General features: G+C 51.9%; 5 protein-coding genes across 5 annotated transcripts; 3 read left to right on the forward strand and 2 right to left on the reverse strand.

Annotated features, from left to right (window-relative positions):
• Nucleotides 1–2,572: 2,572 nt before the first annotated feature.
• QC764_101620 (uncharacterized protein) lies at nt 2,573–5,984 on the reverse strand (the record flags this gene model as incomplete). Its single annotated transcript, XM_062941388.1, has 2 exons — nt 2,573–5,659; nt 5,747–5,984. The coding sequence occupies 2 exons, from the start codon at nt 5,982–5,984 to the stop codon at nt 4,899–4,901; spliced, it is 999 nt and encodes a 332-aa protein (XP_062804232.1). The 3' UTR covers nt 2,573–4,898.
• Nucleotides 5,985–6,324: 340 nt separating this feature from the next.
• Nucleotides 6,325–8,308, reverse strand: QC764_101630 (uncharacterized protein; the record flags this gene model as incomplete). The annotated part of the gene is made up of 3 exons (XM_062941389.1): nt 7,594–8,308; nt 7,247–7,514; nt 6,325–7,180 (listed from the first exon to the last, which is right to left on the reverse strand). The coding sequence occupies exons 1-3, from the start codon at nt 7,745–7,747 to the stop codon at nt 6,325–6,327; spliced, it is 1,278 nt and encodes a 425-aa protein (XP_062804233.1). The 5' UTR covers nt 7,748–8,308.
• NOP7 (mRNA-binding ribosome synthesis protein nop7) lies at nt 8,126–10,123 on the forward strand (the record flags this gene model as incomplete). The annotated part of the gene is made up of 1 exon (XM_062941390.1): nt 8,126–10,123. The coding sequence occupies one exon, from the start codon at nt 8,126–8,128 to the stop codon at nt 10,121–10,123; it is 1,998 nt and encodes a 665-aa protein (XP_062804234.1).
• A 977-nt stretch (nt 10,124–11,100) lies between these two features.
• Nucleotides 11,101–13,131, forward strand: QC764_101650 (uncharacterized protein; the record flags this gene model as incomplete). Its single annotated transcript, XM_062941391.1, has 1 exon — nt 11,101–13,131. One exon carries the CDS (start codon nt 11,101–11,103, stop codon nt 13,129–13,131), a length of 2,031 nt encoding a protein of 676 aa, XP_062804235.1.
• Nucleotides 13,132–13,709: 578 nt separating this feature from the next.
• Nucleotides 13,710–14,932, forward strand: QC764_101660 (uncharacterized protein; the record flags this gene model as incomplete). Its single annotated transcript, XM_062941392.1, has 2 exons — nt 13,710–13,826; nt 13,883–14,932. The coding sequence occupies 2 exons, from the start codon at nt 13,710–13,712 to the stop codon at nt 14,930–14,932; spliced, it is 1,167 nt and encodes a 388-aa protein (XP_062804236.1).
• Nucleotides 14,933–15,230: the final 298 nt, after the last annotated feature.

Here is a 15,230-nt window from a genome sequence, read left to right on the forward strand (position 1 = left end):
TGTTGATTGACCCTGACCTTGTTGGGAAGAAAAGGTGGTCTGATTCACAACGTTTATGCTACACTAGCTTGTTGACGTTCTCTCTAGCCTTGTTTTTTATCACTGATAATGGGATATGCCGGAGGATTTGTAGCGCTTGGTGTGCATACACGGAGATATGATGACGTTGCCCGAGGCCCTCTCAAACAACCCTAGACAACAGTTTTTCTTTCTGGGGTAATTTACATGGGGATTGGAGATGAGAGAGAAGCAACGCGGGATGTGGGTTCGGAGCAGCGGAGGGGTCTGCTCCGATGAAGGTGGTTTGATATCAACCAGCCTCTAATGCCGAGATGTCCGCCGGCATTTGTGTGTGATTGTCATCGTTTTCGTGTTCCCTCGGGAAAGTTGGCAAAAACAGGGCTTTCACTCGAAAAAGATAACAAAAATCTGACAGGTTTCTTTTTTCTTCTCTCCACGCACGGATGATTTATCAGACACTCAAATGTGCGGCTGGCTGCCGGTGGGGTGGTATGTAGGGGGTGCCCGACAACCAACAAACAAGGAACAACGGGTGCGTCGCCCGTGGAAAGCTGTAAGCCCTACCACACCTGCGAGGGCAGAAAAAAAGAGGCGTTCAATCCCTTCCCGGAGCTTATTTTTGTTTGGGGGATGAACCAAGCTGTCGGTCCTTCTCTTGCAGCTCTCATCACACTCGTCAGCCCATCGAAGCCCAAAATTGTAGAGGTGCATATTGGTAATGATAGTTTGGAGCCTTGCGTTCCTTCGAGGGAGTTTTCTGGGATTGATCATGACTGGCCAGGAAGAAAAGAACCAACCCGCATGGAAAGGAATCGAAAAGAACAGTGCAGTAGCCGATTTTCTTTCTGGGCGCCATCACGTTCTTTTTTTGCGAGGCCCTTACCGTTGCAGTCTTACATATTACAAACTGATGATTTCCGTGGGCTCGGTTGGGGGCTTTGACATCACCAACAACCCCGAACGGCTCTTGCTGCTTATCATCTGCCTTCCATGTCATACTGCGTATGTGGAAGCCTGGTTGTAACAAGGAAAGTTGGGATGAGGATGATACACCATGTATCGGCAGGCGAGTCGGGACGAAACAGCGAAAGGAAAGTTTCCGGGTTTCTTGGGGTTGACGTCGTTTATGTGTGCCCATGAATCACCACTTTGCGGTTTGTCATCATGTTCGTCTCAAGTTCTTGTCTTTTTGTCTTGTGTTGATGGAGTCTTCTCTCATCTGGAAATCCCGAAGAGGGCTGATCCATGTGTGGAGTCTCCAACCCCAGCTTTCAACAACACAAGTCCCCCCCCCCCAACCGAACGTTGCAGTTTCGCTCGTAAAAATAAAACACACAAGAACCCTCTCTGTTTCTTCTTCCGTATCACAAGGTTTCCCGGCAGTATGGTTACAGTTGTTGGGTCACACTTGTCTCTCAGTCCCCAAGACATAACTAGACCCTTCTCCATTCTCTGGAATGACCGAAAAGAGTACACCGCTGTTCAGCCTGGCCGGCATACCGATGTTATCGACGGAGATCGCGGCAGTCGTTTGAGGAAAGAACATCTGTATCAAAAAGCTCGGCCCGTCACCCGTTGCGCGCCTATTGCGCTGGTCAGGTGGTCCTTGCTTTGCGGCAAAAGTCGCAGACACCGGAAATGACAGCGTGGGGTTTTCCTTGTTGACCGCCGCAGACTTTCACTCTCACGAGGGCACAAAATGGGTGGGTTCATGCAAGAAGGTCCAAGAGAGCAAAAATAATGAAAAAAAAATGTTATGTCAAGGACACTTCGTTGCTTTGTTCGTCCTTCTCCGAGCCGAAGCTCGGTACCACCGCTCTGTCATGACCCCGTCGATCTTGTTCAGCAGTTCAGCTGGGAATGGGTTGTTGGGCATGTGGGATGCCATCGCGAATTCCGCGCACAGCGCGTACAATTTAATCATCCCACTCCCGCGCCGGCCGGTCCTTCGGCCCCAACAGTTCGGGGCAAGGTCAAGGCGCCGGGGACTATCGTCATATCGATCGGCGTCAGCGAACTCCCGTTCCCGAAAAAAAAGAAAAAGAAAAAAACAGGTCTCCCTCGCTCTTCCACCAATCACAGCAACAAACCCTCTCATTACTCCCAGGTCCTGAAACCTTGACCTGTTCAAACTATCGCCAAATCCAGTTAAGCCCCAATATCATCATCAGCTCTCTTGTCTTTCCCCCCCAGCTTTTGAAATAAGCGCGCCACCGGTTATTTTTGTTCCTTTTTTAATGCTCGCTATCTCTCTTTTTCCTTTTTTTATTGTGCGGAACCCCAGTTGATGCGCCCCACGGCTTGGGTGAGCGCTCCAACCTCAAAGAAGAAAAGCCCCAGGTCAGAGCGCCTGAAAACAACCCCTGCCACCCACGTGGTGGAAATGGTGCTGGCGTAACCCCAAAGCCCCTGGCGATCGCCTGCTGCAGGAGGCTCCTTTCGGAATGGCTTCATCAATTTGCCTTTTTGTCTGCTGCCTGCAGGTTGTTGCGCGCGCGCGCACAAGCCACCTGTCGACATCCCCTGAAAGACAACACACTGCAAAAGACAAGAAGGGTCTGGAACATCTTGTTCAACAGAAAAAAGTTATTCAGATCATAATCTCCTCCTGCATGCTGCATGTCTTCTATTTGCCCGTCGAGTATGCCCGCCACGCCGATAGAGGTATGTAATACTCCATAGTGCCGAGAAACATCTCCCTATCTCCTCTGCCAAATCTTCTAATACATCCCCCCGGTATCATGAAATCGCGATAAGTACAATACGACTCCTCTAATCACAAAGCCCGTGGCTGAGCCAGCAAGCTCGAATGAATGAGGTAAGCAACCATTTAGACCCTGCCCTGTCCGCAAGAAAGGGGAGACAACGAAAACACAACCCTCCAAGTGACATGGTCGCCGTAGCCGTCAACTAGGGAAAGCCACACAACCCGAACTCGCGGTCTCTCTTTTCCCCCCTACCTACTAGTGATCCTATTTTGGGTTGACCACCCCATGTCGTTGCAAATGGGTTAGGGAGGTTGCATTCATGCGGCCCACCTCCACCAGAAAGCAGCAGTTCTTGAGCTCATCAAGACTAGCCCAAAATCATGCGAGGGTGCACAGACGGGGGACTTTCGTCTTGTCGAGGTTTCCTATTCCCGAAATCGTCCATCATTCCCAAATTTCATCTCTTTTTGGCATCCTGGGTGTTCGTCTTGTGTCCGAATCTCCTCGGGAACCTCGTATGTGCCGCTCGTGAGCGACGCTGACCGAGACAGACCAGGGAAGAGAAGGAGTGACGGCAGCAGCAACCGAATACGCTTCGGTAATTCTACCGAGATGTTTGAGATGGATGGGAGCGAATGTCCATCATGTTCATCATGTCCCGTCTCAGTCGTCGTGGGGGCACGAAGAGACGGAGCGAGTGTTTCTTGTATTGAATCATGCCGATGGAAATGATATTGTATTCATGTGTATTGTGTTTGTAACCCCCCAAAGAGTAAAAAAACCGGTGATGATCCACGGACGGTTCGGATTCATTAGTACAAAACTATTCCTGGAGCGCGCGATTGCAGCGCGGGAACAATAGTATAGTATAGCAATGATGATATAACCACCATAACCAGCTCATGCTGCTATGCGGCGTGGAATTGGCGCTGGTAAAACAAGCGGTTGGCTAGCGGAAGAACTTTCAAGTGTTTGTTTGCTTTCAACTTCAAACATCTCAGAGATCACCACTTCCATCCTTCCGTTCCTGGATAAAGGTTGCAACCAATTCACCCCTCCCTCGCCCCGCCATCCTCGGCCTGGAGAACGTCCTCCGGCCCTGTGCACGCAGCCGCACCCCGCGGCCGCCTTGCATGGCCTGATAACAAGACCAAGCTGTACGCCAAAACCTGATTATTCGCGGGGGCGGAGACGATGGCACCGGCCTTCTGTTCACGAGGCGCAGTTCGGGAGAATTCGCGGACGGAATTCATCCGTACGATCTCGATTACTGAGCTCATGAGGCCATCTCCAAGTGCCAACCCACTTGGCGGCTTTGTATGCCCCGCAGATACGGATACAGACAAGGCTTTGATGATGATCGATTGTTTCGGTTTTCAGCCTTCTGGGTATCGTTCATGATGGTTGTTGTCATGTACCGTCCTTCACCTGCGGCGTAGAGTAGTGATTGCCAGCGATGCTCAAGTCACACACAGTCGGCGTCTCACAGGTGGGTGTGATAGATTGTGATAAGAACTGGGGGCCAGAACACCAAGACTGGGGCCCCGAGATGCCGTACCGATAGACGATGCTTGGGTCAGAAACACCTTCCCTATCATTTGACGCCAACAAAAAGAGGCGTCCAGGTGCATGTTTCTCAGTGCCTGCCCGCTGGCTGTAAACGCTTGACTGGGGCAACTGCCGACGTCCACAGTTTCAACTGGTGTTGCTGCAGTTCGGCCATTCTGTTGTGATTGGCGTCTGCAAGCGGTATGTAGGTTTGGCCTCTTTTCGTCGGACCAGGAGGGTAAAAGCCGCAATCCATGCTGTTCGAGCCCAAAAGCCACCAGACATGGCGGCATGAAGATCTCAAGGTTCCTGAAAATTCGTATTCGTTGGTCTTTTGAGCCTCGTGCATATGCTCCCCAAGCGGCAGTCCGAAACTGATATTGCGGGGTGTCCCGGATGGTCATGTTTGAGGGCGGGTTGAGTTGACGAAAGTTGAGACGTTCCTGGGGCTCTTTCTGACGACATCAAGCAGTTGCCAATCGAACCACTCACATGAGGCTATTCCCTGCTGCTGTTGTGATATGTTAGTATAGATACCCCGCCCTGATGTTGTGTCGAGTGGCCGGTCGCTCAACATGCGGCCGGCCCGATAGAGAAGCATCGCAATGCTTGGTGGCCATATCACGACGCCTCCTCATCCCCCGCACCAGCCTCATCGGGAAGTTGCGTAGAAGATATCCAGTTCTCCATCATAGCCTGACCTCGAGGTCGGCCGGCAGCTTGGGACCTGCCGCTCGTCGACATTGCTAAACCTCCGCCCTTTCCGATGCCCTCCCGTCTTTTGACGACGAGGCACAGCACTCGGCCATAGATGGCGAAACCCTCGTATGAGATATCCATGCCCAACTTCTTCTTGTCGTCAGGTCCATCCATGTCTCGAGCGGCCGCCTTCTCCCGACGGCGCTTTAATGGGGGCGGCCTTCCAGCTGCTGTGTCACTGTCATCGTCGTCGTCTCCGTCACCAACGAACAGCTGATCATCTGATGAATCTGTATCAATCGTCTCAACAACGTCAGGATCAATCTCGGAGGGGTTCGACACGCCTTCATTCTCCCCGCTGGTTTGCCTGCGCCTCTTTGGTCTCCGATTGGTACTGGCCGAGTTTGTTGTTGTTTCATCTATCGTGGGGATGTCGTCCAGGTTGATGGCATTCTGATCATCCTCCTCCTCGTGGATCAGTGGCACATCATCATCCCCATCGGTTGCCTCCTGGAGCACCTCATCCCCGTCAACATTAATGGGGGCGTCATGAGCCCCGCCTGTCAGTTTTGAAGAGTTGGACGTGAGCTTAGTCTGCACCTTGTCACGAAAGTGCTTCCTCTTGTGCAACAGTGAGTGTCTCGTGTCGGTTTCCATCAGGAAGATCGACACCTCAAAGTCATCTGCTCTCAGCGGTCAGCATGAGCTGTCCGATTTCCACACACTTGGCAGGGCCCGAGAACCTGGGGTAACGATATGCTTCTTCTTACCTTGGACCACGACATCCTTGATGGTTCGTTTCTTGTTCTTTTTCTTCATGCGATCTCGCTCTTGCTCCTCGCGCAGTTTCGGCAAGACCAGCGGCCGTACACTCTCAATAACTTTGGGAAGAATAGGGTCCCGTGGGTTCAGGAGCCATGACTGTGTCAGTGCGGGGTTGTCCAGGTATATGCGGCACTCGAGAACCGAATATTTGGTAATTCTCAAGTATCGTCGTATGGGTGTCATGGTTACCCATGAACCATCAGTTTCTTATGATGTTGAAGTTGAAGTTGAAGTCGGTAAACAGTCAGATGAGTCGTAGGCACCAATAACATGTCATGGAAGGGCGGTAAGTTCGTTCAGGTGGGGCTGCTTTTTCAGCCTTGCAGGGAAGGCGCCATCGGGCTGTGATGACGTGACGTCGTTTGCAATGGTCTGTGTCGACAAAGAATGAGCCAGAGAACTTCCACTTGACAATATATGCAACGATGATTTTGATTCTTGGTTATGTCGGTGTATCGCTCGCTTCTAATCTAAATACCATGGACTCATCAGATCCATATGTTGTATGCCTCCTTGATAGCAATCATATTTGCCTGATCTCCTTGCCCGCCATCTCGGGCCTTTCCAGTTCCCATTCATCTCTCAACACCGCAAACATGAGGTCGCAAACTAACAGGCTCTGTCCCAATCCCCACACAAGAGTAATGGCGTAGAAAAAGTTGGCATTGCCGCTGCCGGCGTAGATCCAAAGATAATAGAATGCCGGCCCAAGGAAAGAGGCATACATGATGACTGCCGCAATAACGAAGCTGTAGCGCATAAGTGGGAAGACGTGCCGGTATAATGGCACCATGGCCAAGAAGAGTGACGTGTCGCTGATGCTAGGGTAAGGCTTGAAGATGGCGAATATTCCAAGAAGGAGGGTCAACACCACCAAGGGTTGCCGCCGGATCCGGATGGAAAGACCGCCGACGTAACAAGAGAGGTGAAGCCAGAAGACTGCCAGGAAGAAGGACCGGAAGGAGTCGAACATTTCGATAAAGAAGTACCACCACAGGCCGACATTGGGTGTCAGGTCTGACAGGGTCAACTGCACACCGTATGTGGATGGCAGGAATTCCCATGAGCCTGTGATAAGATACGACATGCCGAACAACAGTCCCAGCACACCGAACACAACCGGAACGTGTGATGCGGCAAAAGAGACCACTGATTTGTTGGCTCGTTCGGGGCGTTGTCTGTCGAGGCAAAGTAGAACAAGCGGCGGAAGTAATAATAACGGGTACATCGACAGATAGCTCGCAAAGGACAGCGCAACCATGGCGCTGAAGGGTGCGCCGGACACGGCCTTGGCGATGGCATGGAGAATCGCGCAAGTGGTGAATACGCTTGTGGACCTTCCGAGACATGTTGCCACGGTGAAGGGGTTGAAAAGGAAGCTACGTTCTGTCAGCATCTTCACGATCTCCTGCGCCCATATTCAGGGGTAAAAAGAGATGCCTTACATAGCTGCAATGATGAATCCGTTCCATCTCCTTTCGCGACGGGGGGATGTAAATAGGGCAGATGACCCTGCCTCGCCCGAGTCCGCAATTTTCCATAGTGCGCTAGCACTCAACAAGTCGATCGCGATGTAGAGGAGGTAGGTAAATATCGGGTAGCTCAATGCATTCGGGAGTAGGGAGAACAGCGGAAGGAAAAGGGGCGCTTGGTGGTAGACACCACCATCGTATGGCGACACATTGTGGTTATAGAGAAAGAGGCCTTCTTGCACTTGAAGCTGGTTAGCATCCCGTCAAGAAAATCGGCAAGAAAATTGGAGGCGCAATGTGACGCGACACCCTAAACTTACGGCGCTTGAAGCTGGTGACTGGGGTTGAGATCTCGACGCGGCCAGTCAACAGATCCGGAAGATCAGGAAGAAGAATAAAAATGGCAAGCCGCAGAACGGCGGCGCCAGCATAGAGTGCCGCCGTTCTTCCCACCGTTACCTTGCCGCCATCCATATCTCAATGCGCCATCTCTTGAACACGCAAACTGAAGATGAAGTCAGCGACAGAAGTCACACCGTGGCCGAAATTTGGACGCCAAATTCGAGACTCCTGGGAGTCGTGCCAGCGAATCACTTGGGCCGCTGCATGCCTGGCGCGGCTCATGCAGGGAAGTCCTTGGTGGGGTTGCCGAGATGTTGATTCCCTTCTCTGATTGAGCGGCGCAACCATATCTCTTATCGCTTCCCGGCGGTGGGAGATGGCACAAAAAAAGTTTAGGAAGTGAATGGGAAAAAAAACACTGGAAAAGTTCACCCCCGCGGCCTGCAACCACTGCAAAGTTCTGGCCTACTCTGTGATTATTCGCTGACGAGGTCCCCCGATCAACACACAATGGCCAAAATTAAGAAGAAGGGCCAGTCCGGCCAGGCGAAGAACTACATCACCCGCACACAGGCTGTCAAGAAGCTCCAGATCAGCTTGCCCGACTTCCGCAAGCTTTGCATTTGGAAGGGAATCTATCCAAGAGAGCCCAGGAGTCGCAAGAAGGTGTCCAAGTCGGCCACCGCCTCCACCACCTTCTACTACACCAAGGATATCCAGTACCTCCAGCACGAGCCGCTGCTTCAGAAATTCCGCGAGCAAAAGGTTCTCGAGAAGAAGATCTCCCGCGCTCTTGGTCGTGGCGATGTTAGCGATGCTGCCCGTCTCGAGCGCAATGCTGGGCGTCCCGATCAGACCGGCAAGCCGCGCTACACCCTCCACCATGTCATCCGTGAGCGCTACCCGACCTTCATCGATGCCATTCGCGATCTCGACGACTGCCTGTCCATGCTCTTCCTCTTCGCCAACCTCCCCTCCACCACTTCAGTTCCCGCCAAGATGATCGCCCGGTGCGAACGCCTTTGCCACGAGTTCCAGCACTACCTCATCACTTCTCACAGCCTGCGCAAGTCCTTCTTGTCTATCAAGGGCATCTACTACCAGGCCAACATTCAGGGCGAGGACGTCTTGTGGTTGGTCCCATACAAGTTCAACCAAAGGGTTGTTGGAGATATCGATTTCCGCATCATGGGTACCTTTGTCGAGTTTTACATGACCCTTCTCGGCTTCGTCAACTACAGACTGTACTCCTCGATCGGTCTCAAGTACCCACCCAAGTTTGATCAGACCAAGGATGACAAGGGTGCTGAGCTTGCTGCGCTCACGTTGGAGGGTGTCAACCTTGCGACAAACGAGGAGACTACCAAAGCGATCACCAATGGCGAGGGCCACGGTCCCGACCCCAAGGTTCAGGCTGAGGTTGACAAGCTGGTCAAAAAGTTGAGGACTGAATCTGCTGCGGACAAGGCTGATGAGGAGATGGCCGATGGCGAGGAGGAGGAGGAAGAGAAGGCCACCGACGCCATCGACAAGTTCGAGCCTGCTGCTCCCGGCGGTGACGTTCTGCCACAGCCAACATACAGTGGCAACGATCCCTCCAAGCTCTTCGCCAACTGCACCCTCTTCCTCTCGCGTGAAACCCCCCGTCAGTCTCTCGAGTTCATCCTTCGCGCGTTCGGCTGCAAGAGGATAGGTTGGGATCCAATCCTTGGTGAGGGCTCCTTCACAACCGACGAGTCCGACCCTTCCATCACACACCAGATCGTCGACAGACCAATCGTCCAGGCCGCTACCACCGAGCAGGGAGATGGCGAGGATAACCAGACCGCACAGAAGCTCGGACCCAACCAAAGATATCCCGGAAGAATTTACGTGCAACCGCAGTGGGTGTGGGACTGCATCAACGACGAAGAACTCAAGAGCCCAGAGCTTTATGCCCCTGGTGCCAGCCTGCCACCACATCTCAGCCCCTTCGTTAAGCCTACGCAAGGTCAGTATGACCCTACCGTTCCTCTCGAGGAGCAGGAGACCGAGGGCGAGGCTCTCGACGCTGCGATCGAGGATGCCAAGGATGAGGTTGAGAGTGATGAGGAGAACTCCGAGATTGATAACGACATGGACGTCGCCGACGACAACGACAATGATGAAGAGGAGGACTCTGATGCCGAAGAGGACGAGGAGGTGGAAGACGAGGAAGATGAAGAGGAGGACGAGGAGGAGGTTCTGCAGAGACAACGTGAGCTCGAGGCTGAAATCTCAGGCAAGGCTGTCAAGAGCAAGCAAGTAGACCCTAAGCTCAAGGCCAAGCTGGAGAAGAAGAAGGCACTCGAAAGGAAAAAGAAGGAGGAGGCTGAGGATCTGGAGCGCGCCAAGGGTATGCTGAGCAAGAAGAAGCGCAAGCTGTTCGAGCAGATGCAGTACACCAACAAGAAGAAGAGCACAGAGGACATGAAGCTGCGCTCCAAAAGGAGAAAGCTGGAAAAAGAAAAGGCTGCTGGCAAGGCGTAATCATTTTGTTTGTTAGGCGCTTCTTGGTTTTTAATCAGATACCACTGTTCTCTCAATGCGGTTTTGATCACTTGAGATGATGGGATATGTTGTTAAATGACTTTGTGCTTTAATAAGACTCTTCCACCTGCACTCAGGCAATGTTAGTCTACCTTTGGTGGACACTTGGCCGTTCTCTTGCACCTGGAACTCGAAAAAAACCTTAGTAGTTTGAAGCGAAATGTAACTTATGACAGATTTGAGTACAGTGAGTGTTGGTATTTAGATGACACTCATATCAGATGTCTTGTCATCTACCTTACTTCATTGACCTGCAAACATCTTCAAGTCTCCGGAGACCCTAAGGACATCCAAAATGTTTAGCCTTAAACGGCGTAACAAGACACTCAACGCTCTAATATATTCCTCCATGTAACCCCCTTCCCAATCATTTTCTGGAACGATCCCAAGTTCTTCGTCCGTTAAGCCAGCTCTCCAACACTTTCATGACTGACTGAGCAAAAAGACGCAACTACCTATCAGGCTTATGTACATATAGACCCACCTGTCACCAAAAATAGAGTCAAAATGGAGACAAAAACATACAACACCAGGGATTCCCCAGTGGTCACCCACCTGAGTACTGATCTGGCGATTAGCTGTTTATCTAGGGGAGAGCGGACGGGATCCCGAGCTTTCAGCTATCTATGGTCGTATGTGCTTTGCTGCCGCGAAAACAGCACTCATAATGAGGGCATCATGAGGTTTGATAAGAAAGGTGGCTTTGCAGGGTTAGGGTTGGACGGCGTAAGTGCTAGGGCGACTTCTTTCAAACTGCAAATTCAAGTCAAACTGAACCACAAACATTCGATTTTCATTAACGCTCTGGGCAACCTTGAAGAAGTTGCACCGAATATGCTAATATTGAGCTTCTTTTTCATATGAACTGAGATTTGGCTTTCGGTTTTCTTCAGCCTGGAGTTTACGTCTTTTTTTGCATGAGTGGCGCTCACTCACCAACCAGCCATCTCACCTCTCATTCACTCACTCACACCCGCACCACTCACATCAAAATGGACTTTTCCTCCTCCCAAATCCCACCCTCCTACCAACCTACTCTCAGAAGACCCGCCTCACAAATCTCATCCTACGACCACGACCTCCCAGAAACCCTACCCGCCACCCACAACACCCTCACACCAGCTGAACCCCCCCAAGAGGAGGAATGGCGCGACCTCTCCACCTCCTCCATCGCCTCCCTCTCCTCGGACGAGCTTAACGAGCGCAGACCAAACAGGTGGAAGGGCAACCCATCCACCTGGCGCACCTGGACCAACAACGAGAGAAAGACCTGGGAGTCAATTGAGAATGTGAGGAAGGGGGATCTAAGCGCGCATTTGTATAACGCTTTTGCTTTGAAGAAGGGTGTGAGGAAAGGGCCCGAGGAAACTTTCTCCTGTGTTGGAGAGGGGAAAGATAACCGGGGGTGGAATGTAGGGAGGGGGTGGACTGCTTGGCCTTTGGGGGTGGAAGAGGTTCCTGGGGATGGGTTGTTGGATTTGGAAGCTGAGGATGGGAATCAAGAGTTTACTTTCAGGAGGAAGGAGGAGGAGGGGGATAGGTGGCCGGGGAGGAATTTGGAAGAGGTGGTTTCGGCTACTGTGTTGAGGTTGGCGAAGGAGAGGTTTTATAGGAGGGTGAAGGAGTGGGAAGGCAAGGGGAAGGGGAATGGGGAAGATGAGGAGGAGGGCCGGGAGAAGGGGGATGTGATGCAGTCGATCGAACAGGGTGATGATGATGAGGGTGGGGTAGGGGATGAGGAAGATGAAGTGTCGGGCATGGAAACAGGCTACGATACTGCTGCCGGGGAGACAGATGCAACCGGGGCGGGTTCTACAAAAGGAGGAAGGAAACGAAGGATGTCATCAATAGCAAAAGCCGAGCAGACATTCACGCCAGTCATGTCGGCGGATGATGAGCGAAACTATGCTTTAGTGCGGCCTGCAGCCAGGAGGATCATGGAGCAGTTGGATAAGACGCTTACGGTAATGCACTATGCAAGAGCTGCTGCTGTAAGTGGTATGTATGGAGGTGATAGTGATGAGGACGAAGACTCCGAGGAAGACGAAGACGGAGAGTCTCGCAAGAATATGATGGACGTTGATGGGAAGCCAGTACTGAGCAAGCCACGAGGTCGATCAAGAGGAAGAAGTCGCTCCAGAGCAGGCAGTTCGCCGAGGAAATTGAGGTTCAGGTCAAGTTCAAGATCAAGTTCGAGCGATTCTTCCGGCAGCAACGTGTCGACCAAGATCTCACGAATCGGGTTGCTAAACTGGCGGGATGTTCTTGGTGCAGCTGCTCTCGCTGGCTTCTCACCAGAGGTTATTGCCAGGGCAACACAGCGCTGCTCTAATATTTTCAATGAAGAGATGGTGATGCATACCCTTCCTGAGCAAGCCGTTACCTCGGGCAAACCGGCCATTCAGACCGTACGATACCGACCAAATCTCACTGAACCTCAGAGTGCTCTATTGGAGGACAACGACTCCGAAGACAATAAGCAACTCCTCGCTCACCACCTGATGATTAACCGCCAGTCTACTGTTGCTCTCACTGCAGAGCCTGCCGATACTCCAGCACCAACGAAAAGAGCAAGCACACCGGCTGCCCGATCCCGAACAAGCAAGTCAGCTACACCTGGCGGTGGTGCTGGAGGGGCTCATCTTTGTCCATTCAACGATTGCCCTCGCGCTGTGGAAGGCTTTAACAGAAATACGAATCTCCAGAGGCACATCAAGCTTGTACACAAAGTCGAAGCCTCGGCAGTAATGCGCACTACAGAGGAGGAGGAGGATAGCGAAGACCAGTTGGTAGGAGGTGTTCATATTGACGGGTTTTTGCAGCCTATTAAGATGAGGAAGGGTTGGAGAGGTGATGATGCTGGCAAACGCCAAAAGCGTGGAGCGAAACCTCGTTCAGGCGGTCGGGATGCTGGAGATGAAGGTGAAGATGATCGGGTTTCTCGGTAGTGATCTGCATAATTTACGGATAGGGCGGTATGTGCATGTACGGCACTTCGGTTTCGGTTTTGCTCCCACGCTCCTCCTACCGTTTGACTGGGGATAAAGCTGAGCTGTCCAGTGTCAGCTTGGAATCGATAGCAAGAATCGGGTGATGCCATTGCAGAGCTGAACCAATCAGTTGGAATCCCAATTGACATTGACGTGGGTCTAGATCCGGCGCTATCAGAATTCGTTGTCTTCAGACTAAGACAGCGGCCCCCTGCTGTGATACCTATTCGGGAACAGGCCATTGGCTGTGGAAGTTGCGATATGGGATGCGGCTGGCTGAGAGATGCAAACCCCATGGAAGTCCGTTGGGAGTAATAAAAGTCTAGAACTTGAGATCTAAAATGACCCTTTTCCTTCGTCTTTATGTGCTTTGGACAGCCGCGTCATCAGGCCAGCACGGAAGTGACCATGCTGGTTGTTGGTTTGCCCATCCGAACTTCTGTCGGCAAGAGCACTCGATTGAGTGGCTTCTGAACTTTGACTAAAATTTGCCTTTGGCTTCCTGTCACTCTTTTATCTGCATTGTGTTTTTCACCATGGCGTCGTTATTATCCAGGCCGGGCGGTAGCCCAAGAGCGGAGCTGATGCTCCTCGTGATGGTGGCCTGTATGCTTCTGGTGACCTATTCGTCCTTGCAATCAGCACGATCAGAGGTTTGTTCATTGGCGATTTCCTTAAGCGTCGTTCTTTTCTTTAACTCCCGTGCCAGGTCACTGACAGGATCCCACTGAAGGAGGAATCGGTTCTCGAATCATTGACGAAAGTCGACGTGCAACAACATGTGGCTGTAACGACAAGCTCTAGCAGTATTGTTAGCACCACAACCACTGTCGCTACGACATCCAACACTCCTTTACCAAACACCCCTTTACCAGAAGCGACACCAATTCAACTTGACCAAGAACCCCCGCTTGACTTCGACTCAAGTCTGGATGTCGCGCCCGAGAGTGCTCTGGATAAGACCGACAGTCCACCAACAGACTTTGATGGCCTAGAGGAAGACTTTTCCATCCCACCAGCCGATCCAGCAACCCCAAACAAAGTTTTCAAAGCAGTCCTCATCGAATCTTCACTCACCTCACCCGCTCTGGTTCCCGTCCTCATGCACTTCTCCTCCGTCCTTCCCACCCACTGGTCCTTGGTGATCTTCACCTCCCCAAACAACTTTACCGTTCCCCAATCGCCAGCCTTCCGCAACCTCTTGTCCTCCAAACGACTAGACATTCGCTTCCTGCCCAAGAATGTCATCTTTATCAATAGCGCCTCGGTCTCCAGGTTTCTCGCGTCTTCCAACGGCTGGTTGTGGAACGAGCTGGCTGATGCCGAGCGAGTCTTGTTCTTCCAGCTCGACAGCATCATCTGCGCCAACTCCATCGCCACCATTGACGACTTTGTGAAGTGGGATTATGTAGGGGCGCCGATTAATAGCACGTATGGTGAAGGGTACAATGGGGGGTTGTCAATCAGAAACCCGAGGTTGTTTTTGGAGGTGGTGAGGGAAGGGAATTACACCAGGGGGTTTGAGGATCAGTGGTTTTATAAGAAGTTGAAGGAGAGGAGGGCACAGGGGGATTATAGGGTTAGGTTGCCCGGGGTGGAGGAGGCGAAGAGGTTTGCGGTTGAGACGCTTTGGGGGGATAGGCCGCTGGGGTATCACCAGCCGCAGAGGTGGTGGAAGGGGAAGGCTGGCGAGAGGATGGGGGAGATTGAGGAGTGGTGTCCTGAGGTTGGGATGCTGATTGGGAGGAGGGCGAAGTAAAGTACTTGAGAAGGGATTTTCTTTGGTGCAGATAGATAAAAGCATGGAGGGATACGCAAGACAGCTTCTGGGGGGGAGAGCATATCATTCATTTTGTTTTGAGGCTGATGCTGATGGTTGGCACACAGCGCATAGGTGGCTTGGTGGTTGGGGATGACGGTTAGGCACTTGCCTTGTAATAAAGATAATGGAATAGAGAACAAGTTGGTCAAAAACCCAACCACAAAAATTGACCCTCAATCTGTCGTTGTGATGGTGTGCTCACGTTGCATTTGAGCCGCAATTCTCTATCATATGT

This window comes from Podospora pseudoanserina, chromosome 1, assembly GCF_035222485.1.
Source record: "Podospora pseudoanserina strain CBS 124.78 chromosome 1, whole genome shotgun sequence".
NCBI lineage: Eukaryota > Fungi > Ascomycota > Sordariomycetes > Sordariales > Podosporaceae > Podospora > Podospora pseudoanserina.